This window comes from Macrosteles quadrilineatus, unplaced genomic scaffold (assembly GCF_028750875.1).
Source record: "Macrosteles quadrilineatus isolate MER2022 unplaced genomic scaffold, UCM_ALF_1.0 Scaffold_4__1_contigs__length_99947679, whole genome shotgun sequence".
NCBI lineage: Eukaryota > Metazoa > Arthropoda > Insecta > Hemiptera > Cicadellidae > Macrosteles > Macrosteles quadrilineatus.
Window position 1 is genome coordinate 30,974,519 of NW_026542597.1, and position 26,278 is coordinate 31,000,796.

General features: G+C 36.9%; 1 protein-coding gene across 1 annotated transcript; it reads left to right on the forward strand.

The window, feature by feature from the left end:
- The first annotated feature begins 86 nt into the window (after positions 1 to 86).
- On the forward strand, positions 87 to 24,419 carry LOC128991663 (death domain-associated protein 6-like). The gene is made up of 13 exons (XM_054414749.1): positions 87 to 281; positions 5,895 to 6,113; positions 7,022 to 7,093; positions 7,307 to 7,372; positions 7,579 to 7,791; positions 13,101 to 13,235; positions 14,483 to 14,568; positions 15,241 to 15,341; positions 17,742 to 17,891; positions 18,893 to 19,065; positions 20,408 to 21,452; positions 23,230 to 23,360; positions 23,994 to 24,419. Exons 1-13 carry the CDS (start codon positions 240 to 242, stop codon positions 24,204 to 24,206), a joined length of 2,646 nt encoding a protein of 881 aa, XP_054270724.1. The 5' UTR covers positions 87 to 239; the 3' UTR covers positions 24,207 to 24,419.
- The last annotated feature ends 1,859 nt before the right edge of the window (positions 24,420 to 26,278 follow it).

Sequence of the window (26,278 nt, forward strand, 5' to 3'; positions counted from 1 at the left end):
ACCATTTTGTAGTTTTATTGACCAATGACAACTCAGGAAAACATAAAAACATGTAGAAATATTACTGAAGATTGTGGACAGTCTCTAGTATATATTTTCATTACTGTCTGTTTTAGGAGGTGTGGGGGCCATTTGGAGATTGATTCTTTCATAACTTAATAATTTTTTGGTAATTTTTCCTTGCAATAGATGTATATCTACAGTAGTTTTATGTGAAAATAGTTTCAAAAATTGCATTTATGGATTCTTGTAAAAGCGTTACCATTACATCAGATGAAGAGGTGAGTTGTTACAGAACTCTAATTTATAACAAATTTATTATTCTTTGCCAGAATGTTTAACCTTAGCTCCCTCAAGCCCATATGCATTAAAATAAAAATATTACCGTAACAGTCAAGTGTAGACGATATGAACGTTAAGCTAGCCTAGACCTAAAGTAGCCTAATGTAAGTTAAACATGAATAAATAGGCCTCAGTAAGTTATATAGGCATATTAGCCTTTTAAAAATAAATTGAAGAAATAATTTTATAATTTTGATGAATGTAGGCCTAGCCTAGGCCTTTTTCTTCATTTCAAATACTGAAACTTAGGCCCAACTTATTGTAGGTAATCGAAGTTAGTGCTATTTTGTGGGTTTTGGAGGTTAAAAACAATAAGTTAGGCTACAGGATTAAGTGTTATTTTGTCTTAAGGCCTATTGAGAGGTAGGTATACTGATCAACTACACTGTAGTAGGTAGTAGGTTAGGTACAGTAAGCTAAGTTTGATAAAATAGGCTGCCTATAGTTTTTGTAGACTTTCATTAGTGGGGCCAAAAACAACCGAATGAATATATCTATCGATATATTATTCCATTCGATATTTAAGTTATCAAGTTTGTACTAAGCTTAAATCCAGATAGCCTAATTGCCTAACTCCCTACCAGAGACTATTAAACATAAAAACACACAGAAGTTAGTAGGATTGCGTTAACTTAGAAGATTTTTATCAGCGGAATCAGGGTTTCTTCTCGGGTAGACTTCCGTATCTGTTGGCACAAACAACCGAATGAAAATATTGATTATTTCATTAAGTTTAAATATATCGTTTGGTTAGTTAACCCTAGCGCTGACAAACGCCGGATATACGGCGCGAACGGCCGCGGCCGAAATGGCGACGCCGGATATACGGTGCCAATGCCGGTGTTCGGTAGGCCTATATATATATATATATATTTTTTTTTTAGTTTTGTTAACTTTTAGCGAATTTCCCTATAGGGAAGTAGCTATTACCGTAGGTGGCATGGTAAGACCTAGGTGCGGGACCGATTTACTTTTTCATTTTGATGTCCCCAGAGGCCAAAAACACCATTCGTTCAAATTTTTATATATGTATATATATATATATAGGTATATATATATATATATATATAGATTTATATATATATATATGTGTCCGTGAACACGATAACTTGAGTAATTTTTATCCGATTTTGATGAAATTTGGTTTGAAGGTGTAAGGCGGGATAAACTTGAATGAGTTCGCGAACCAGCATGATCGGACCATGGGAACGGGGTTTTACGGGGGGTTTTATGGGGTAAAAATGGGTTTTTCTAATTTTTGACCCTACAAACGAAAAATTTCCCAATTTCTCTTCAGACCTTCTTAAAGAGCTTAAAAAAACAAATAATTTAGTATATCAAAGTGTTTTTGTACTATTATTAGTTACGGAGAAAATTCAAATAATTGTTATTTTAAAATTCCCATGTTATTCTTATGGGGAATATTGTAAAATGTTGTAGTCTGCTTGTTTATGGATATATTTTGATCAAACTTGGTACATTTATTTATTTTATACTAAGTTATTAATATTTCTCTAAAAAACACACTTTTTTACCCTCCCTGTAGCAGCAAGCCTATGTACTCATAAAAATTAATGTTTATTAAATACATTTAATTGAAAATCAATTCAGGCAACTGGAAATTCGCTTAGTCGGCAGGTTTGCTGCGGCGGGGGTATTTTTTTGGGTTACTGTTGTAATAAATAAGTTAAATAATACAAACCAGAGTACCCTGGAATTATATATTAAAATAAGGTGTACGGATTTGTACGACCTGGGTTGGGTGATTATTTGGTACTAGCGCGGGGGTACGATCGACATAGTAATAGGGCTACCAAACAAAATACACAAAATAAGCTAATATAAACTATATATTAACTATATATTATATTGTTAGTGAGTCGGTGGCTCAGTCGGTAGCGTCGCGGACTTCGGGCCCAAGGCAGTAGTGTCGTGGGTTCGGATCCTGGTCACTGCCGATAACATTTTATCAGTACAGTTCACCTTTGTACTGTACCGGCTCACTCCTTGCTTTGCTATGAACGATCCACGCACGGGGGCTTAGTCTATGTGGACGGGCAAATGCAAGGTTAAAAGAGGCCGCCAACCTCTTTAAAAAAAAAAATATATATATTTTTGGAATTAGCACAAAATTTACCACAACTTTACAATTTACCTTATGATGCTAAGTCTTACATGCACTTAGCTATACAACGGAATCTATAATTAAACATTTTATAAAAAAATTAATAATGCCCACAATTTGGAAAAACTAAAAAATTTTTTTTGTGGTAACCATGTAAATCACATATATAATATTGTTCTTTGTCTTATTCTGAACAAAATGATATATAACAATCCAAAGTTATGTTGCCATTTCTAATTTTTATGATGGTTTAAAAATGATATATATATCTATATATAATACGCTAAGCCGATTTTTGTAAACAGAACTCCTCCCTCATTTTTTGACCGATTTTGATAATTAAAGTGTCAAAAGAATGGCCCTGATCTGTAGTTTTGCAAAGTCTTTTTAATTTTTTGAAATTTTTATTAGTTTGGGCAGGATCTTCCATCAAAGTTGGATTTTCTCTCATAAGATTAACATGGGGAAATCTAAATATTTAATTGGAAACTTTGTCTCCACTAATTTGAGAGAACGACTGGGCGTAGAAACTTGGTAGAGGTGTCCAAAGAAAGGTCTTGGTCTCTAGATGAGTTACCAAAAGAAACACGAGGTGAATCCCGTTAGGGCTCTGCCCCAGAAGCATTTAAAGATCCCTCCACAGATTTGTTTACATTTTCATCATGTGGATAATACTTTTGAATTAAACAGCTGTTAATTCTTAAATTGTATTATAAACAACACACGTTAATTGGGAGCTATTGAATTGTCTAAAAGAAGTATTTGCAATGTTATTTACTGATTTAAAAATTGATGAGCTCTTATCGTGTCTAATAACATCCGAACACAGAAAGAAACCTTGCCTAGAATGGTACCGGTACCTATCTTTGACAAATTATTTGCAGTGGCCTATATTACGGACCGTGGCCCACTGGGTTGGTAGCATTTTTGAAAATAACACGACATTTTGGCTGTAAAAATGGCCCAATGAGTAAATACTATTTGATCAGCTACTGTAATGACAGAAAGGTCATATTCCTTTTAAACTAGACCACATCATCCTTTATACGATACGTTGATTAACAATGCATTTTAACATTAATATTTACGTAACAGCCAATTTACAGTATTCTTTCTTTTTGAAAATGCCACTTTGCTATGTCATTTATTTGCATTATTTGTTGCCAATGAAGCCGCACGCCCATATATAAACGAAGAGGCCCCTAACCGTCGAATTCGACGGGTTTCTCCTAGTAATCAATAATATCCCTATGCCAGTACAGTGTTACACTACTGCCAGCTCTAGGGTTAAGTTAGGTTAGGTTAACTTTACCTAACTAACCTAACGACATATCGATCGGTATTTTCATTCGGTTGTTTGTGCCATGGTGGAAGTAAATACTTCCATGGAGGAAGATATTTACTTCCACCATGGTTTGTGCCAACAGATAACTTACGGGAGTCTACCCTTCTTTTCTTTGAAACCTAATAAGTTTTTTCCCTGATAAGGTTTTCTAATGCTTTTTTGTCATGCTCAATTGTTGCAGCCAAGCCTTTAACCCTGCGAGTGTTAAGCGTCGCATAATCGACGCACAACACACCCGCCGTGGTGTTATGCGTCGCTTTTGCGACACACAAACATCATTTACAGCGAAGGCTCTGGGACTGACTGAATCAGATTGAACTGGATCGAGATTGGTATCGTTGTTTTCGGCAGATTCTAAGCTTTCTCCTGATGTCTGTTTCTAGACGCTTTTAATTTTAGTTCCAAAAATATTGTAGCAGACAGCTGACGTGCGTATTTGTAAACAACTTGGTTAACCTCGCATCGGTGACTGATGTGTTTTATTACGTTTATCATTGTTTTAGTGTTAAAAATAAAAAGTAGTGATATACGTGGTGCATTATAAGAAGATTTAAGTGATTTTGAAGGGCTGGTTGATGATCCTGAAGAAGTAGGTAGTGATATTGGTGTAAATTATCCGCCAGATTCCTTGCTATGGTTAGGCTATGCATTATTAGCTAACGCTAAATGTACATAGCGTTTAGCTAAGAATGCTTAGCTAGATCTCTGGCAGATAATTTACATCAATATAACTACCTACTTCTTCAAGATCATCAACCAGCCCTTCAAAATCACTTAAATCTTATTATAATGCACCACGTATATAACTACTTTTGATTTTTAAACTAAAGCAATGATAAACGTAATAAAACACATCAGTCATCGGTGCGAGGTTAACCAAGTTGTTTACAAATACGCACGTCAGCTGTCTGCTACAATATTTTCGGAACTAAAATGAAAAGCGTCTAGAAACAGACATCAGGAGAAAGCTTAGAATCTGCCAAAAACAACGATACCAATCTCGATCCAGTTCAATCTGATTCAGTCAGTCCCAGAGCCGTCGCCGTAAATGATGTTTGTGTGTCGCAAAAGCGACGCATAACACCACGGCGGGTGTGTTGTGAGTCGATTAAGTGACGCTTAACATTCGGAGGGTTAAGTTTCTAAGATACATTTTAATCCCTGCAATTGCACAATAAATGGGCGGACATTAATACCCTTATAGAGACTTGGAGTGTTAATAAAATTTTGTCACTACATTTAATTCATGACATGTCAATACTATTAGTAAAAGCGAATCAAGTTAAATAAAGGCGATACCACCGAGCGAAATAGGCTATATATATTTTTTTTATAAATATTAGTCTAGGTAGGTATCTTGTTTGTTATTATCATAAACTAAACTTGAACCAGCTTAAGCCAAATTTAACTACCGGTAAGTACTGTAACTTAACATAACAGTCTTGTGAAAAAAGGTTTCTTGAAATTTTGAAAAACATTAAGGTGTAAATCAATAATTAAATAAAACCCAGTGGAGACTATCCGATAGGATACAAACATCATACTAATATTTAAAAACTGATTATGTAATGACATCTAGGTTCTCTGAGGAACTGTAACTTAAGTAAGTTGGCTGGCAAAAAATCATAACTTATTTTTTTAATGAACACAGATACAATGTTATAGTTTTAGTGATATTGGTAACTATCTCAAATGCAGATTTGAAACCAAAACGAAAAGCTTAGTACTTATAAATTCTCTCTTCACAACAAAACTTGTATTCTTAATCCTTGACTGACTATTTTTGGATGGATTTTGTGTAATGTCTTTTATGTAGGCCTAGGCCTACCTATATTAATTTTTTTTACTGTTTGAAATAACTATAAAAAGTGTGTGTGAGTGGTGGAAATGAATGAGCTCATTGAAGTTGAGCTTATATAATCAACTAAAAATTAATGAAGTTTTGCTCCTACAAGGGTAGGCTTATTAGGCCTATTTTATAATTTAACTGTTCTTCAAACCTAGAATCATCTTAAGTAACTAAGTAAAAAGATACTTTTCTTAATAAATAGTTTAAACAGTTTTTTTGTATATTTTTTTTAGGGATGTATGCCGAAAATCATCAATACAGTATCCCTCCAAGGAACTGAATTGCAGTTCAATGACGAGCCAGAGAACGAAGAAGATCAGAACCTGCTGTTCCCAGTATGTGAAATTAAGGAGATTACAACAAATGAAGGGATCAAGACTGAGCCTGTGGAAAACGGACTCTCACCGTGTCCAAATGTCAATGAAAAGAAAAAGGAAAAGAAGAGGCTTACAGTCAGTATTTTTTCTTTTTAAAATTCTTTGGTCTTGAACGGTGTTATAACTAAATCTAATGAACCATAAACTCACCTTGCCTTTTTTACATTATTGGATGATGGGGCATGGTTATTTTAAAATTAAATGATTGTTGCGGTTATGTAGCGTCAAAATTGTGCTAAAATTGTCACATCTTATGATTTTGTTTATTTCTAATGTCATAGGAAGAATTAATTATTGACCAAGCTGTTACAGAGCCTTTAACACGTTCAATGCTTGGGGCAGGAATTCACGTCGCGCAGTACCACTGGATTCACCACTGGCGCGGGGCGGGAAATGTCGTTCTTCTCCAATGCCAAAAACATTGCTTCAATGTGAGCTCAGCCATTGACGGGGAACGTTATAATCGTTGCCAGCCTGTAGCTTAGAATGTAAGCTTTATTCTGGTGTAGGTTGGTACTAAAATTTCACGTAAAATCCCGTCTGGCAATGCTTTTGTCCCGGTTCCGGCTATTTTCTCTTTTCAAGCCACATTACAAAGACACTTTGGCAGAAGGATCCAGGCAGTGCTGCTACTTTTGGGTGTTTCAATGAACTATGTGCACTCTCGGGATAATGCAGCACAATCACCGGTGCTCTTTTTTTATTCGTCATACTGAAATATTTGAATGCCAATTGCGTTTTCCCATTCAGTCGTGCGGCGGGGCTTCGCCCAGGCCTCTTCGCCATTTGTGAGCGCCTGCTTGAAGGTATGCCGCACTGAACGTGTTAAAAGAGCTATTATTCAAGAACTCTTATAAATTACAATTAGTGTAAATGAATCACAAAAAATATTGTAAAATGGTAAAACTAATGGTAAAATGGTCAAACTTACCTACCAGAAATATCAACTAGAAATTAATTTTGAAGTAATCATTTTGTTTCAGTTGACACAGCTGCCTCCTGTAAAACGTGAGAAAAGCTCCCACATTAGGCCTTCTACGTCGAGAAGAGATGACGTAAGTTATTTTATATTCAACTTTATGTTAAGCACAACTAATTCTTATTATCTCCTTTACAAGAACAATATTGAGGCTTCAAATTTTATTACTGTGCATTTTATTCAACTATAAAATAGTTTGGGTATACAGTTCCCAAACACAGTCCCCTTAAGTTGATTTTTAAGTTAATTTGATTGATTTCATTGGTTTAATCTTTCCAATTGGTTACAGGTTGTTGACGCCAAAGGACTGGCTTTGCAGGAGAGCCTCTTCAAAACCAAGGAACTTTTTGATACTGTGAGTAGTCCTTATTCCTGGTGCCGTTTAAACATTGGTTTAGCAATAGAAGTTGATTTAATAGAGTTTGGGAATACTCTTTGGCTTTACCAAGTTGTGTTTCTGTTGCTAGATATTCAAATAACCTATAAAATCATTTATAGAAAAGAAAGACAGTACCAAAGAGTAAGATAACTTGTTTAAAACAACCACTGTGTTTGCCGCAGTTCCTGAGGGTCTGCCAGGACCATGAAAACTCAGAGCAGATGGAGCGGGTGGTGCAGAAGATGACTCGTGCGTATAGAACGGCCAAACAAGAGTTCCTCGGCTCCTTGTTCTTCCAAAACATTCTGGAGACGGAGACAGAGAAAGTCAACACTTCCAACACCAAGCCTTGGCTCAATCTCATGCTTGTGATAAGCGAGCTGAAACACAACAAGGTAACTAACTGATAATACAATCTTGGAAGTATACTTGTTGATAAACTGTTTAGTCATATTGTCTAGTTGTTTTCCAACATCCTATCTTTTAGGGATGTGTTGTAGTTTGAAATCTGAGAGCAATGCAAATAACATAAACCTTAATTTATTAATTTTGCAATCCAAAGGCTTATCTGTCTTAGTACGGGGTGGGGCAGGGAAGTATCCCTAATTTTGAAGGTACCTACATTAAAAGACAACAACGAAATATTAGAGCCAAATTTTATATTGGGGTTAAAAGGTTACACCTGGGAGTTTATTGTAATATAACTTAACATGGATTAAACAGCATTTCATGTAAGTGGTGTCCCTAATTGTAAATACACTGCTGTTTTCTGGATCTGGAGCTCATCATAACTTGTTTGAGGCATTTGTTGTGGAGTGCGGCCAACCTCAAGCTGAATTGCATCCTTCAAGGCATCATTGTCCTCTCGTGAACTACCCTAGGCATAGCAATAGAGCATATTCTGCTTATTTAACGCTCCAGAAATATGATGCCAGTGTCGTTGTGGGAGTTCATGTGCAACTACAAGCTTGTATGGATGGAGGTGTAGGTCCTCATGGAGAATACGAGGCACAGCACGATTAGGCAACACCAGCTCGGATGCATGCTTACTCGTACTAGCAGAACGTTGAGGAGACTGCAAAATCGATCTTCTAACAAGGTAAGCGTTTTCAGGAGTTTGGATGGTACTTTGAGCTCCAAATATCCTTCACAAGACACCACTAATACTCTGAAGCCCAAAATGTAACAGCTTTACAGCAGACCATCCGATAACAAGTTCGCAGCACACGCTAGCTGCACAGCAACAATAGACTGATTTGTGAAAAAAATGCATCTCGAGTGCAAAAGCACATTGCTCACTCGAACAAGCCATGTCTACTACTGAAAGTGATATTCTTAGAAAATCCCAAAGCAACAGCGTCATTTGAGCCCAACCCCATTCCTCCAGTACACCCCACTACTCACAGTGCCATCTTAAAAGTAGGGATATATCTAACGTGACCATATATTTTGGAGTTCAAAGCGGGACAAACCTTGCCGGGGGGTCTGGGGGGTATGGAATTTTGAAAAATAATAGGTGTAAACTAGCGTTTTTATGCAATCTAGACGTGATATTTTTTAAATCATAAATTGATTTTTATTTGAGTTTTTACTATATTTAACCTATTTGTTTAAGGTGTTTAAACATGAATTTAAATTAAGTTCATTGGACGGAACATATCTTTACTTCGAAATATCCTCAAAAGTCAAAGTGGATAGCTTCACCAAGTGCACCCTAACAGCGGGAAATGAGCAAAGGAACTGAATTTACAAATGGCGGATGGATGTCATCGGGATTCGGGAATAACTAATAAAACGTAACATGGACAGTTTTTAATGTAATTTTTTATCATACAGTAAAAAAATGCATTGTTATCCCTATATAACATTTTATTCAAAAGTAAATATCCTAATACACCAATAAATGCTCAGCTTAATTGGTAGGCCTGCAAAAATCATCAAGTTTAATCTCGGTGTTCAATTCTAATCGTCAAATAAACATTTGTAAATTATTATTCCACTATGTAAATGTTAACCAACTTTATCCTTAACATCCAACAAATGGATTGTCAATAAGAATCTCAATAAAAAGTTTGCCATTTATTAATTTACAGCGCAAGAAATTCACAAAATCGTCCTTAATAATAAAATAACCATTGACATTACATTACAAAAACATAACAAATAATACTGTAAATGAATACTAGCTCAAATTGAATAATTATTTGCATCTTAGTTTTTCTTAGCAAACGTAAACACACTACGGTAAACGACACAAGGGAACCACTTAACTTAATTAAATATTTGCTCAAACCGTAGCTCAGTCTACTTGATCTCAGAGTTTAGTGGTATATTTGTCACTGGAGGCTATTTGTTGCAACGCTTTTGGAGATGATCGTAACATTGCATAAAAGTCCTGACAACTCAAATTGAAATTAAATTTTGTTTGAAGAATCGATTTTAAAACATTGACAGAAAGTTGAGTTTTTTCAGATGTCCACACTTTTGTCATTGATGAAAATACTCTTTCAACAGATGCATTGCTCCCTGGGAGAGTCAACACATATTCCACAATTTTACTTGCGTATTCGCAGTTTATTGAGTTATCTTTAAAGTGCGTGAAGATCTTAGACCATCTTGAATCTGTTTCAACTTGTTCTTCGTTCCAATTAGCAACATTGCTTTCAACATATTTCAACACATACCCAATTTCATCGAATACTTTAGTATCACAATCTGGTGGAAAATACTTATTCTTAATTAAATAGTCAACTGACGGTTGGATGTCCTCCCACTTTGGAGTGTTCTTCAACATCACCCATTGAAATATCTCCAAGTTTTGAAAATGGACAGTCCATTGATCTAAATACTGCAGTGATGTCTCGTAAAACGAAACAAAGGTGGTAGTGATACTTTGTTTTTCTTCTTCTGAGCAACATTTCGTCATCAAATTGCGAACTATGACATTAGACATTAGACATTAGACATTATTTATTTGCACATAACATTCTTTTAGATGTGATAACATATAGAACAGGTGCATTGTCAAAATTGAGCCTAGACTAGAAAAATACAAAGTACAAAGTAACAGGAAAAAATACCTAGCCAAATAATGTTACAGTAGTTAAGCAAATTATTAAAAACAAAAAATTAACTCAAGGGATGGTTATAAAATTCTTCTATTTTATAAAACGCACGTTCAAGGAGTCCATTTTTCAATGTTTCTTGAAACTTGTTTGAACTCATTATTTTATAATATACCGGTAGTTTATATACATTTTTAAACCTGCATACAAAGGACTTTTTTCAAATAAGGTCAAACGGTGATTTGGTAATCTGAAAATTGTTTCGTTTCTTGTACTATAGTTGTGTGTGAATTTGAATGAATCCGGGAGGTTATTTTTTATATTGTGTATGTAGTTTAATAATTCAAATATGTATAGTCCTGTGAGTGTTTGGATTTTTAAATTTTGAAAATGTAATTTACAAGGACTTCTGGGGTGGGAATTAGTCATAATTCGGATGATTCTTTTCTGAAGTCTGAAAATAGTTTTTGCATCAGTTGCCTGTCCCCACAAAATCACACCATACCTCAAGATGGATTCTGAGTAACATTTTAAGTACTTCAATGGTGACACATTCTCTCAAGTGGACAAAGACAGATGATGCAGATCTAATTTTTTTCTTTATAGCATCTAGATGCACCTTCCAGTTAATATTTTCATCTAGATGAATGCCTAGGAATTTATTTGTATGGACTAAATTGGAAAAACTATTTAATTCTCTTTCATTTCTGGCTGAAAATTTTATAATTTGGGTTTTATCCACATTTAGTTTAAGGCCATTTATTTTAAACCAATTTTCCATTTCTTTCATAACTTCTGTGAGAGATGTAAGAAGCTCTTCTCTACTATTTTCTTTAATGATTGCAGTAGTATCGTCAGCAAACAGAATCAAATCTCTATTAATAGCTTTAGGGAGGTCATTTATGTAGATTAAAAAGAAAAGGGGACCTAAAATGGAGCCTTGAGGCACCCCAAGCGTGTGGAACAAATTTGTTCACGGCCTTCTGTTTGAGATTTTCCTTCAAGATTTTTACTTGAACAGTTACCTCGATTGCTGAGACCTTGTCACCTTCTACATTTGAAACAGTTTGTTGAAACGTAGCTGCTTGGCTATGTATGAAATAAAGCCATACTTCTGAATGTGGGATTCCAAAAAACTTCCTCAGGATCTCAGGACATTTCGGCTGGTTAAGAAAGTACTCTTTAAGTGGCACAAAAAGCTTCAAAATTCTTTCAACTGCTGGCATTAAAGCAAGCCAGCGAGTCTTGCTGTATCCCAACATTTTGTGGTACTCAATGTCGACCGAATCACATATTTCTTTGAAAGCTTCCACCCTTACTGTGTACAGATAGAAAAATGAATACACTTTAACGACAATAACCTCTACATCTACTGGCAAACAATCTGATGCACTTAGTATGGCGTTATGCACTATATGTGCTGCACATCCAATGCCTACAATATCTCTGCCTAAAAAACCTTTTAGTTTGAAATAAACATTTTCTTTCCTCTTTCTAGCTGCACCACCAAAATTTGTATCGGTGTTATCCCCGCTGAATGAAATTACTTTTTGTGTTAATTGATGTCTGTCATTATACAAACATAGTTGCAACTAGTCAGATCCTTTTTAAGCTCAGCCTGAGCTAATGGGGCAATAACTTGTGTAACTACAGCCTGCGTCTTGGTCTTAGCACAGTGGAACTTTGGTTCAAAACAAGTATTTATTACCTTGGATGCGCAGTCGTTGGAGCGGAAGCTGTGGTTCTCACGTACGGTGTGGTAGGCCCAGGCACCCTCAGCCGCTGAGACGTCCAGGTCTTTTTTGTTCGGGACGTTGCTTTTGAAAAATGAAGATATAGTTTTGCTCGAGCACGCAGCATGGTCAGAAGCAACATGTTTGTTTGACTTTAAGTGTTTATCAATATCATTAGCTCCTCCATGAGCAACGCTAAACTCAGTACGACACTTCTCACAGACTACATCACTTTTGTTCGTCTCAAACTTAAGTTTAATAAACGGATATTTCGATTGTAATTCACTATTAAATGTGCACTTCCGTTTGGGCATTATCTAATGCAACAGTAATTAAACCGTAGACCTACAATAGTCAAATCACAAACAAACTTGCACCGAATGTAAAGTTAGAGGTTAAGGTACTGTAAACAACTTGACAGTTTAGTTTACTGACTACATGCGTCTTTTGAGGCCGTAGTAGCCTACAGCGCTTCAACACTCGCGCGGAAATAAATTGTACTAGTGCCGATCGTTGCCTAGTACAGTATATTGTATAGTCGAGTTCACGCGATCGATGGATGAACGATGAAGTGCTAATTGTACAGTTAACCAAATAGGTTAATAGGTTGGTTTCCGTCAGCTTTCCTTAAAATTACTAACTAGTATTCTTACACGAACTAAACATTAGTGTGAAAAGGCGAATTTTCATATTCCAGTGAATATTTCAAACGCCTGACCTCCAAAGCGGGACATTTTGGCGTCCCCCGGCCGATTGTGGGGACAGCGGGACAACTTGTTGTAAAGCGGGACTGTCCCGCCGAAAGCGGGACGTATGGCCACGTTAGATATATCCCTGTCCTACCCTGTATAGTGTTTTATTTTTTTTATTTTTTTTTTTTGTAATTTGGTTTTGTTAATTTTTCAGAAAGGTGGTAGCTCTAAACTCAAAATAGGTGAATCGGAGGAGAGCCAGGACGCAGGAGGCAGCAATGATGATGAACCAGTCATTGAATGTCCCAAAAAACGGAGGCACTTAAAGAAACTGGAAAAGGTTTTGAGGGTAAGTTACATACAAATTAAGCTAGGTATGGGTAAGAGAAAAAAAAGAAATGAGTTGTAGAACCATTGGCTTACCAGATCTTCTATCATTGTTGTAGTTGATCAAATTTCATTTCGTAACCTAAAACCTAATTCAATGAAATTGCTAAAAAACCACAAACCTTTATTTATAAACTGGGGTCTGTGGGTCTCCATAATTTTTGGGATAGGCAGGGCAACAGTTGGCCTGAGAGGTAAGTTCAGGCTATGGTTTCTGAACCATTTCCGGGCCAAGCTCGGGTCGGGTAATTTATGTAAGAGATTAGCAAGCAGTTGGATTTTTGAGCTGAGCGTTTATTCCACAACATGATCGTGATTGCAGAAAGTGTCTATAAGGATTTCAGGATACAATATTCTGTAGATTGATTCTAAAATCGTAGTACAACAATCAATAGTTATAAAATCAATTCTTTCTATACTGCATTCGGCAAGTGTTTGGAGTGAAGCGCCGCTCATTAGGGGAGTGTTAAGGCTAGGCCGAGTCACAGTGAAACCACTGTGGCGCAGCCTTGGAATTGGTATCAACACTCGAGTCCATTCAAACTCTTTTGTTACCAGTTTGAGGGTGGAATGTTAGTCAAAAGCCCCAGAAAACCCTGTCAGCCTCTTTCACCATTTTGCCATGGCGATAAAAACCCTAACTCGATGTTTAGACTGTTGGCAAGGGACTGAGGGCATGTGAACCAGCCTTTTACAATGACACATTCTGTTACACTTTTTCTTTTCCTATAAGCTGCAACCCTCCAGTCCCATTAGACTGGTGGAAGCGTTTCACTCCAAAAACTCACGGAATGCGGTATAAAGCAACTCCTGATTTTTTTTCTCAAAAAGCAAAAATCTACAATTTTGAACCAAAGAAACAAGTTTGGCTCACAGGCCCCTATTATAAAATCATCCCTAACTTCAGGGAGTAGGCCTGGTTTTGAAAACTCCTGAAACTTGAAAATTATTTATTATGTTTAATTTCCCCTGAAAATCATAGGCCTACCCTGGAACCAAGTTCTTTGCAATATTTTGTCGAAAATACTCCATCTAAATTAGTTCATCCGGTTACTTGTATAAGGTATGAAAAATAATACAAAGTAACCAATAGTTTTTGATTTCTTTGAAAACAAGTGGTTTGGGAAGACGTCAGGTGATAAATAAAAAAATATAAATTAGAATCTAGGATACCTACTATTTATGACCAACTTGACTTTTTTCATTCAGGCGATCAATTTGAAGATCAAGAAGATTGAGGAAAGAGAAGTAGATTGGGACGACGAGGATAACTCAGCGTATCTTAAACTCGACAGGTAGGCAAGGTATAATACTACAAAACCTATGATTTACTTGTACTAGTATATTTATTCTTTTTTAATTTTTTTTTTCCAATGGTGGACAATGAATAGTAACTTAAGAATAACAGTGGTTCGACTTCTAACATGCCAAAACACTGATCATGTTACTATCTGTTGTTCACTAGGCCTATATTCTATTTCAGACTATTGCCTATTTCTGTGTGCCAAATTTATTTCAATTCCTTTTGCAAATGGAAATAGAGTGATTTGTCCAATAAATTTTAAGTGTATTACTACTGTAATACAAAAAGTGCCCATTCACTTGTGTATTGATAGTTAGAGTACTTGTAGCCTTTACAAATAATTGCAGAATTTTGACAGTATCAGCTGTGTCTGTCGCTTACCATATTAGACACTACAACCAACAAAATTTGTGTAAATAAGCGTATATTAAGAAAGCCTTCTGAGGGTGGTCGAGTGTTTTTATATTGGCCATCTAAGCGACTAGGACAAGCGATATCAAATATATATCAGCTGCTATTTTTATACTAAAATTTAAATACATAGTCCTTAGGATCACAAGGGGCTGTTGAATGTACAAAACAAATTGTTGAATTGTACCACTCACTTGAAACTGGTTTTAGTACCAACATCTATTAGTACTAAAACTATTGTTGTAATTTTTAGGTATCGAGAACAATTTACGAAGATATATGCTAAGATTTGTGAAATAAAGGGAAAACTGCCAGACGCTGACAGGCCTTACCTGAGGAAGGTCTCGTTTGCAGGTAATCATAACACCTTCTAAATTGATATTTTATTGAAATATTTGTAGTAATTTTTTACACGAGTTTGTTTATTTATTCATTTTGGTTTATTATGTAAAACAGATTTTTCAGATATTTTAGCCAATTCAAGCCTCCTAGTGTAAATTGTGTAGGTAGCATTTATGCAATCTAGAAATTTGCTGATGGGCAAATAATTTTCTGGGTAGCGGAATCATTATTGTGCTCGCCTTCAATTCTGAAGGTTGCTGGTTCCAATCCAAGCGAGATCGTTTCCAGACCCAGATGTCATTTGTCATTGGGCTATGAATTAATGTTGCTATAAAAAAAAGGTCAACGTTAGGTAGTAACAAGACCAGGGTTTGGACCAATCCATTTCAAAACGTAAAAAATGCCACTGGCATAGAAACACAAATAAAAATTAAATAGTCATCTCCATCTGGCCAGTTCTGGATGTCTTGCAGTGGTGTAGTAGTAATATGCCCCAAAGCAGAACAACGAGCGACGCTGCGACATTGTCGCGGACACGAAACGCCGAGAAACGCGGGCCTGCGGACACATTTACGGAGTCATAACGACGATCGCGCCGTGGCCGCGATTATTGGACCGACGATCGCACCGTGACCGCGAGTCATAACGACGATCGGGCTGTGACCGCGGAGTCATACCGACAGTCACGCCGTGACCGCGGAGTCATAACGACGATCGCGCCGTGACCGCGAAGTCCTACCGACGATCACGCTGTGACCACGAGTCATACCGACGATCACGCCGTGACCGCGAGTCATACCGACGATCGCGCCGTGACCGCGGAGTCCTACCGACGATCGCGCCGTTACCACGGAGTCATACTGACGGTCATGCCATGATGGCGAGTCATACCGACGATCACGACGTGACCGCGGAGTCCTACCGACGATCGCGCCGTGACCGCGAGTCCTACCGACGATCGCGCCGTGACCGCGAGTCATACCGACGATCGCGCCGTGACCGCGGAGTCCTACCGACGATCGCGCCGTGACCGCAGAGTCCTACCGACGATCGCGCCGTGACCGCGGAGTTATACTGACGATCATGCCGTGATGGCGGAGTCATGCTGACGATCGAGCCGTGACCGCGAGTCATACCGACGATCGCGCCGTGACCGCGAGTCATGACGACGATCGCACCGTGACCGTGGAGTCATGACGACGATCGCACCGTGACCGTGGAGTCATACCGACGATAACCCCGTGACCGCGGAGTCCTACCGACGATCGCGCCGTGACCGCAGAGTCCTACCGACGATCGCGCCGTGACCGCGGAGTCATACTGACGATCATGCCGTGATGGCGGAGTCATGCTGACGATCGAGCCGTGACCGCGAGTCATACCGACGATCGCGCCGTGACCGCGAGTCATGACGACGATCGCACCGTGACCGTGGAGTCATACCGACGATAACCCCGTGACCGCGGAGTCATACCGACGATCGCGCCGTGACCGCGAGTCATGACGACGATCGCGCCGTGACCGTGAGTTCTACAGACGATCACCCCGTGACCCGCGAGTCACAAGTTTCTATAGGTACCTGTAAATTGTTACCCATTTTTTGGTTTTTATAGATCAGTGCCACAAATGGTAAAAATTGATTTCGTATGTCTTTTTTGGTAACTGCAATACAGTACTTTTTTTTATGCACAGAAAAAAATCCTGTCCCATCCCGTCCCGAAAATCGGGAAGGAAATAAAAATCCCGTCCCGTCCCGTCCCGAACTAAAATTTCAATCCCGTCCATCCCTAGTGTGTTTAGATAAAGAAACTATAGTACATTTAAAGTTTTACTTCTGAAGACCTTGTTAACACTTGTTAAGGTATGTGTATATATATACGTATTTAAAAAAAAGTAAATTTAAATAACCTGACTATGCCTACCCCTTAATAGTTTTTTAGTTTTTTGTTTTAAAAGTAGGCTATACAAGTTATTGAAATTTACTTATTTTATTTAACTATATTACTAGTAGCCCTAAAGAGTATATATATATACCGGTATATAAGTCATTATTTAGCTTTTTAGTTTTAGCGCTTGCGGACACATTTTGAGGTTTTCACAGGCCGTTGCAGACACGTAGGAACCATTCTGCTTTGGGGGTAATATGTCCGGTGTGAAACAAAAAATACAAAAAACTTACTGTAAGTGACAATAATACGAGAAATAATACTGGTGATGGGTGTGCTCAAAGTGATTGGACTGAACTTCTGTCCGATCACGTAGCTAGACGTATGAGCTATGTATCCATTCCTCTTGCCTTCAAAGTTTAAAAAAGTTCTTAAACGTATTAAACAAATATACAGATCCGTACGTAATGTATGAATATAAAACATTTGTGTTAATTTTGGATTATAAAAACAAAAACATATTTAGGAACGACATACCCACACATCAACCGATGCATTGAGAAGTTTTACAACAAGCATCGAGAGTTCCCAGACTTCCAGGACATCAAGAAGCTGGTGACTCTTGCTCTGAAACAGGAAGGCATCGAGATGCAGCCAATCAAGATACATTCCATGGGTGAGTCGTGCTTACAAAATACAACTGTAGCTAGGTATGGAGGTCATAATAAAACCTAGTGAGGCCAAGACACTTTAATACTATGATTGGATATATTTGAACCTCAGTGCTTGACATCAAGTTTGTAGGGAATCCTAATACATTGACGCTCCATGCAAAAAGTCGTATGTAAAAAACTGTAGTTTTCAGTAGACACAACTTAAAGGCTAGGTTTTGTTTGATGTGCTAAAAAAGCAAAAGTCTTACAGTACTTTGTCACTTGTCAGTGGCTGTAGTAGTTCCAGGCCTCTCCGCTGCACTGCAGCAGTGTCGCTTCGGCCAAAGCGACTCTCGCCCGGTCACTCCTAGGGAGTTGGTGGCAGTGCGCAAGCATTTCATATCAGCATCCTCGGGATAGGCTCGTGGCACATGCTGCCAGGAAACCCAAGAAAGGCCCCACTATGGCGAGCCTATGCCTTTATGATATGAAGAATCTGATACTATAATATGTACTTTTTCACTGACACCTGTTTTGCTTTTTTTAGAATATCAAAACAAAGCTTAAGGTGATTGTAGTTGTTGTAATGTACCTTACAATTTTTTTTACATGAACGTCAACGTATGGATTTAAGTTGCTTGTAAGTGGTTCTGATGTATTGTGACAGCTGTAATATGTAGGCCTACAGATTAAGTTGTCGTAGTGTTTGTTTTATTCAGTACTAGTTTGGTTTGCCTGGAATTCACAATGAACTGTGGATGTAGAAGAGAGTAATTAGATTCTTTATACTGTAACTATTATAGAATATAACTGTTACACTGCATTAAATGTTAATATTAGGCTATAGATGTAAACCATGGTTTTATCTTGGATTTTATCTCTGAGAAGATTTAATGACTTGAAGAGGGCCTAAATTATGCCAAATTCATGAACTTGGGTTATAGGATATTATCTATTTACGCACATATAAAAAAAACCATCACTTTTTTAATAATATTGTACATTTATTTACTGTTTGAAACAGCTCAAGCAGCATTCAAAGAGTTTGGGGAGATGCTGAAGCGGCTGAGACAGTATGATGACTACGATGTTCTTGTTTCCTACCTCGACCAGCAAGTAGACCCAGCACGAGACAATGAGGAGCTGCAGGAGCGATTAAACCAGAACGCATTGCTGTTCAAGAAGAAGGAACAGGAGGTAGGAAACCAGGGGGTGGTTGTGGAAACAGGAAGTAGTTCTTGTGAATATGTGAAAGAACTCAAATTGGAAAAGAATTAATAAATGTGGATGTATTTTTCTAGATACAAAAGTACCTGATATTTGGGTGGGATTTTTTACACCAGGAAGGGTTTTCTTTGGGGGTGCAAAATTTTAATTTCAATGAAATAAAATTCCTTGATTTCCCTGATTGGAGGAAAAATGCTGTCTTGTCCTATCCAGAACTGACATTTCAGTCCCAAGCATCTCCAGAAATAACCGTAGCTGGCCGGAGATGCATGAGGTACGGATGCTAAGTTATGAGGGATGATTGTGTTTGCCTTGCCAGGAGATACTTAAATCTGCTAAGATACTCGAGACACAGGAATGTCTGATGGTATACTCTCACTGGCTAAGCTTTCCGTGGGAAGGAACAAAAGGTAAGTAGCCTACCTCAATCCTCATCAAGGATGGGCTGTACAATCCCGTAGGGATACAAGACATCATGTACCAGGCAACTTAAATATTTTGGGTGCCCATTTAACATTACAACCTCCCTGCACGGATCAGTTATTCATGGTCATTCAAGTACAGGCCTACTTTTGGCTGTCTCATGAATAGTGTCTTGTGGCTGGATAGATCCTTGGAAATACTACAACTGTAGCAACATCCCCTCAGGACTATCTTTTTATCTTCTTTTAGCATAGTCATGGCATAATCAGTGTTTAACTCCTATGAAGTGTTGCTCAGTCCAGTACCTTTGAGATTTCTTTACATAACTCATCCAAGTTTTTCTTTAACTGGTATTCAGTGAGTGCCCTCCAGCACGTATCTCAGTCACTTGTACTTCATGAGCACAGACTATGGACCCTCTTTCTCAGACCATTCCTCTGTTCCACCAGCAATCCTTTGTGATGGTAGCCTACTTATTTATGTTATCTTCTGAAAAGTTTTTCTTACCTACTGTCTTCTATCAGTCCTCAAAGGAGCACAAACTGCCCTTAAGCACCTCTTGGTTTGAATGTACTATGTCTGATCTTTTAACCTAGCATCACAGTCAATATTATGGTACGTCTTTTGGATGATTTTGTTTGGCAAGAGGTATTGCTGGGATATGTGGGAGTAATTGTGTTTAAGGTAACCTGTATGACTCATACTTCTAGTGTGAAATTATTTAACACAAACTCTTAATTTGTAGCCCTAATTTGTATGAGCAATTGACTATTGTAATCAAGTACTGTAGTAACATTCATAGAATTTTCACAAAAAGAAAGAGTTATTAAATTATCACCACTCACATGCCTTGCTTGTAATTAATTTTAAATTCTGGTTTCTCTTTTAGGTCATAGATAAATTTGCTGAGCGAGAGAGTGCTAAAGATCTTGGCTCTGATAGTGGGGAAGATTCTGATGAGAAGCCAAAGAAAAAGCGAATGAAATTAATCAAAAGTTCTGATCCAAAAAGAAAACCCAGTTCACCAACTAAACATCACGGATCTAGTAGTGAAAGTGCAGATGAAGAAAAGGAACAATCAAAGCCTATTACAGGTCTTAGTAGTGATGATGAGACTGATTCTGAAGAAACCTTTAAAAGAATATTTAAATGCAAGGGTAAATCCCTGATAGGTAAACAGAGGATAGTTAAAAAGGGTGTTGCAAAGAACTCTCCAAACAAATCTAAGAAGCCAAAGACCAGTATAAGTAGTGACGAGGAGAGTGCCCCAGGAAATACCAAAGAATCATTGACCAGTTATTTGGGTTTGACAGGTTCATCCAGTTTATCTGCAAAAAAAGAATCAAAGAATGTTTCAGTAAGTGAAGATGAAACCCAAAGGTTGGCTGGAGGATCTCATAACCCAATGAGAAATGCGTCATCAGACAACTCCAACAATGATCATCAATCAAGATCAGTAGTAGCTCAATCAAAGAGAAATGGCATAACTATCAGCAACGATTTTAGCAAAAGTGATATGAATATCAACACAATCGCTGACAGTGATAGTGATGTTGAACCAATAGCGGTTGTTACCAAAAGTCCGCCCAAAAGTGAAGCTGCACGAAAACATAAACCGAACCAAGCAAGAAAGAGCACTGGTCCGAGAAATCGTAGCGTTCCTATGAAGCATGTTCCCGAAACAAAAATCAACACACACGAAACCATTAGTGATAGTGGAAGTGAGAGCAGGACTAGTGTTGAGAGTGAGAAGAAGAAACTAAGTGATGTAGAACTTTCACCAGATTCGAGTGATGGAGGTGAGAAAATGAGGAGAGAAGCAAAGGCTGATGATGATGATGATGATGACACCATTGTTATCTTGAGTGAGGACGTCCTTGAGGAACCAAAGCCTCAACAAGACAGCAGTGACAGTGACGATATATGCATCCTCTGTAAGTATACATTCTGCTTAAATCTACTTAATATTTTTTAATTCAGTTACAATGTGTATGCAGTAGGCCTACGCACCAATTTACAAGAACACTTTTTTATTACAGCTGAGTAATCGCTTCACGCCATACCCCTCTCTTAAGGTCCATTATGATGTGGATAGGATACGTTTTCATAAAAAAAAAACCTTAACCTTTTTCATAAAATTATTTACATTACCTTTATTTATTTTTTTAATTATTAGGTTTTAAAAGGTAAAAGCATAATGAAATCTATAAAAAATACTATGAATATTCAAGAAGACAGGCTGACAAGTTGTTTGACATAATTATTGTTTTGCTTTAGGAGCTTATCAGTTTTGACTCTCACTGTTATTATTTCTGTTAGCAATTTTTGTTTCGCTCTTACGTAATATATCTTTTCCCATTCCATCATCTCTACAAATATTCAATTGAAATTAATTTTTTAGCGAATTTCCCTATAGGGAAGTAGCTATTACCGTAGGTGGCACGGTAAGACCTAGACCCGGGACCGATTTACTTTTTCATTTTGATGTCCCCAGAGGCCGAAAACACCATTTGTTCAAATTTTTATATATGTATATATATATATATATATATACGTCCGTGAACGCGATAACTTGAGTAACTTTTGTCCGATTGGACCATGGGAACGGGGCTTTACGGGGGGTTTATGGGGTAAAAATTGGTCTTTCTCACCTTTGACCCTCAAAACACAAATTTTCCCGATTTCTCTTTAGATCTTTTTAAAGAGCTTAAAAAAACAAATAATTAAGTATATAAAAGTATTTTTGTTCGATTATTAGTAGCGGAGAAAATTTAAAAAATTGTAAATTTAAAATTCCCATGTTATTCTTATGGAGAATATTTTCAAATGTTGTAGTTTGCTTGTTTATGGATATATTTTGATCAAACTTGGCAAATTTATTTATTTTGTACTAAGCTATCAATATTTTACTCAAAAACACACTTTATTAGTTTCCTTGTAGCAGCAAACCTAGGTACTCGTTAAACCTAATGTTATTAAAATATATTTAACTGAAAATCAATTCAGACGAATGGAAATTCGCTTAGTCGGCAGGTTTGCTGCGGCGGGGGTATTTTAATTTAACTCTCGCTCATTGAGTATCTATCATATCTATCTATTCTGTTGATTTCCACAAGTTCTGCACCGGCATCATCGATCTACAGTATAGAGAATCTACTAAACTTTCTAAAAGATAACACGCTCCCTCAACTAAAACAAAAGCAGCATTTATGTTTTGCTGTTCTAATTCAATTTAAGTACACATTAGACTAAATTGGCCAACAAAATGTAATAGTTCAATCTCCTAATTGTGATGGAAATAAAGTCCAGTTTTTGTACACAGTTGTCGATTTAAGCCCATAGTAATTAAAATAATCTAGTAAACCCACTATTGTAGATCTTTTTAAACTGAAACAGTCTTTAAATTTCAAACATTGATTAATCAAACAAAATGGGTTTTAGGCCTAAGAGATGACTTGAACATCAATAAAAGAAAGCAGTCCAAACCACTGACAAGTGCTGGGTATCAAACCGGTTGCTCTCTTACGGTTCAAGGCACTTACCACTAGAATGGTGACAGTCATTCAAAAAACCAGAGTACCCTTCCCATTTTTAAGGGAAGGGGTTTAAAAAATATTACTCTACAGGTATCGAAAGAAATGAAGTACATAAAATTTAACAACATTGAATGTCATAAAAGAATCAACCCAGTAATTTCTCCTGTTTTTCCAGCTCAAATTGAAGTCGAAAGGAGAACTGTTGCTCCGAGGAAGATGAAACCTAATAGTGTCACGGCGAGTGGGACCCAGCTGCGGAGACCGAGTCAGGCTACGTCGACTCCAAACAAGAACAGTAAACCAATCGTAAGTATCTCAGCTCTCTGGGCTTCGATGGCCACTCACTGGACGTGAAGCCTTTATTTTCTGTGTTTAATTCACAGTTACTAGTAATAGTGTGTTGTTCAAATACATTAATACTTTTGATTATCATACCTCCAATCTACCTGGCTAACTACTGTATCCGGATTACCTCAAGGAAAAGAATAATATCTACACAAAAAATTAAATTCATTACAGTTTTTTGCTATATGGGTATGGTAATATAATATTTTTATACTGTATTTTAATGCTTGTGAATTGTTAATCATGCTCCTAGTCTGTTGTAGTGTTGTATCTATTGGCAAGCATTGAGTCATCTGCCTCACTGTTTTATGGTAGAAAGGAGTTACTTTTTTCAGAAATCTGAGTATTCAGATTTATTTTTTCCGAACATTTGCCTAACATTTCATATCTGAAAAATATCCACATTCTCTTTATATAGAGTAATTTGTGTCACATTGAGACATTTTGGCTTATAAATGTTTTCATGTATACAGTGAGTTGCTGAATAATTTTCCATGACCACTAATTAATTGATAACCAAGAGATTCTTTTTGAATTTTGATAAACTTCAAATCTCAAATGTTGACTCAAGATTAACATTTTCTATTATTTTAGATGAAGCGGAGGTTGTCTAATCAATCAAACGATGATAGAAGCACAAAGACGCGGAAGTTGAATTTGTCGAGCAATTTCAATGGCAAACAAACGCAGTTGCCTCAGATGATCAATGGAGCCTCGCGCAAAGTGTTGATATCACGAGTTACCAAGTCGGGCAGCAGTAGCGGCAAAAGCACCCCCGACAGTATACCTCTCATAGAACTAGATTAGCTTGAATCTTTGTAATTTATTTATATGTCAATGTGATTTTTTAATATATTATTTGTATTAGTAGTTTTTTATTATTTTAATTATATAGATAAGGATATTTATTTTTATATTTAAATTTGTTATCTATTTAGGACAAATCATGGGTTTGTAAAATGCCAAGAAATCAATTGTACAGAATATACTACTGGCAGTACTTTACTTTATATTAACAGATTTTGTGTAAACTTAGATTTTATATATTTTCCAATTTTGATCTCATGATGTTTAGTCTGTCGTGCTTATTTATGCTTTATTCAGCATGAAGGAGAAAGTCAATATATGTTTATCAGGTGCACAATAAGCTGTTTCAGCTGTGATGGTCTACTCCAAGCCTAGCCCTCTTTTTAGCGAATTTCTCTATAGGGAAGTAGCTATTACCGTAGGTCTCATGGTAAGACCTAGGCCCGGGACTTATTTACTTTTTAATGTTGATGTCTCCAGAGGCCAAAAACACCTTTCGTTCAAATATTTATGTATGTATACCTTCTATCTTACTTGTAAGTCTGTGAACACCATCCTGAGAGAAGAAGATATTGTTAACTATCCAGTAGGGTTTCTCGACTCAGTATCAGCACCCGGTTCGCCTGCCTATGAGCTCACCTTGAAGATTGGATCTCCAGTGATGCTGCTAATGAACTTACATCAAGCCAAATTGTGTAATGGAACGCGTCTTCGTATTCGCAGTCTCAAGTAATACATCATTGGAGTAGAGATTCTCACTGGTTGGTGCTGAGGAATTGGTATTTATCAATTTATCCCAAGACTTCCATTAATTTTTATCAACTACCAATTGAGTTCAAGCAGCTACATTTCCGGGTCACAGTTTGCTATGTCATGACGATTAATAAATCACAAGACCAGACGTTTTCCACAGCCGAATTGAGCGGATCAGCATGTTTCTCTCACGGACAATAGTTGTACGTTGCGTATTCCAGTGTGAGATCCAGCAAAAGCCTCTTCATTCATGCTCCGGGCAGCCAGACTGCAAACATATAATCGTGTATGAGGAGGCACTCAGATAAACCACCCACATTGTCTTTGTCACATTGACTCTTTTTCAACAATAGAAACCTTGGGTGAAAGAAGGGGAAGATCTTCTAAATGGCATATTTATACCACTTCTCATTTAAATGTTTTATTGTAATAAAAAAAACCATATTATTATCAATGTTTAATAGTTTAACTGACATTATTTCCATATAGTATCTATATTATTATTATTTCTTGTTAATACACCGTACTTACTATTGAGTTAGTTATAACTCTTTCTTTTTATTATTACTGTAAATGAAATGCTCGAATTTATACTTGACGTAATAAGATTCCTCATTGTATTGTTCGTACTGTATATTGTATTCACCCCTTACGTAAAACGGGTATACAGCTAGTATATATCTATATAAAATATATATATATATATATACTTATGTGTCCATCCAGACGATAAGTAATTTTTGTCCGGAAATTTTGTGTTTAGAGTGTAAAAAATTAGAAAAAATCAATATCTATCCCATAAAACCCTGTGTCCAAGGTCCAATCATGCTGGTTCGCCAACTTATTCAAGTTTATCCCATCTTACACCTTCAAACCAAATTTCATCAAAATTGGACAAAAATTACTCAAGTTATCGTGTTCACGGACACGTAGCCTATATATATAACAATTTGTAAAAATGGTGTTTTTGGCCTCTGGGGACATCAAAATGAAAAATTGAAAAAGGGCCTTGGTCTTACCATGCCACCTACGGTAATAATTGCTACTACAAATTCGCTAAAAGCTGGTACTCCATTTTATTAATTAGTTTTTCTATTAATTAACAACAATTAGACTAACTTTGGTTGAAAATGCTGTCAGTGACATATTCAATTTTTTTAATTGTCTTCATTAATGAACAAGGAGGTAATCTTTCTTATTCAGACTATCTCCAAAATCTGTTAAGTATATACACTATATGATTCCTCAGTACATTTTAATGTGCAACGGAAAATGGTTATTTGTGTAACTAGTGGGTAAAGTGGCACTTTGCTGCACAC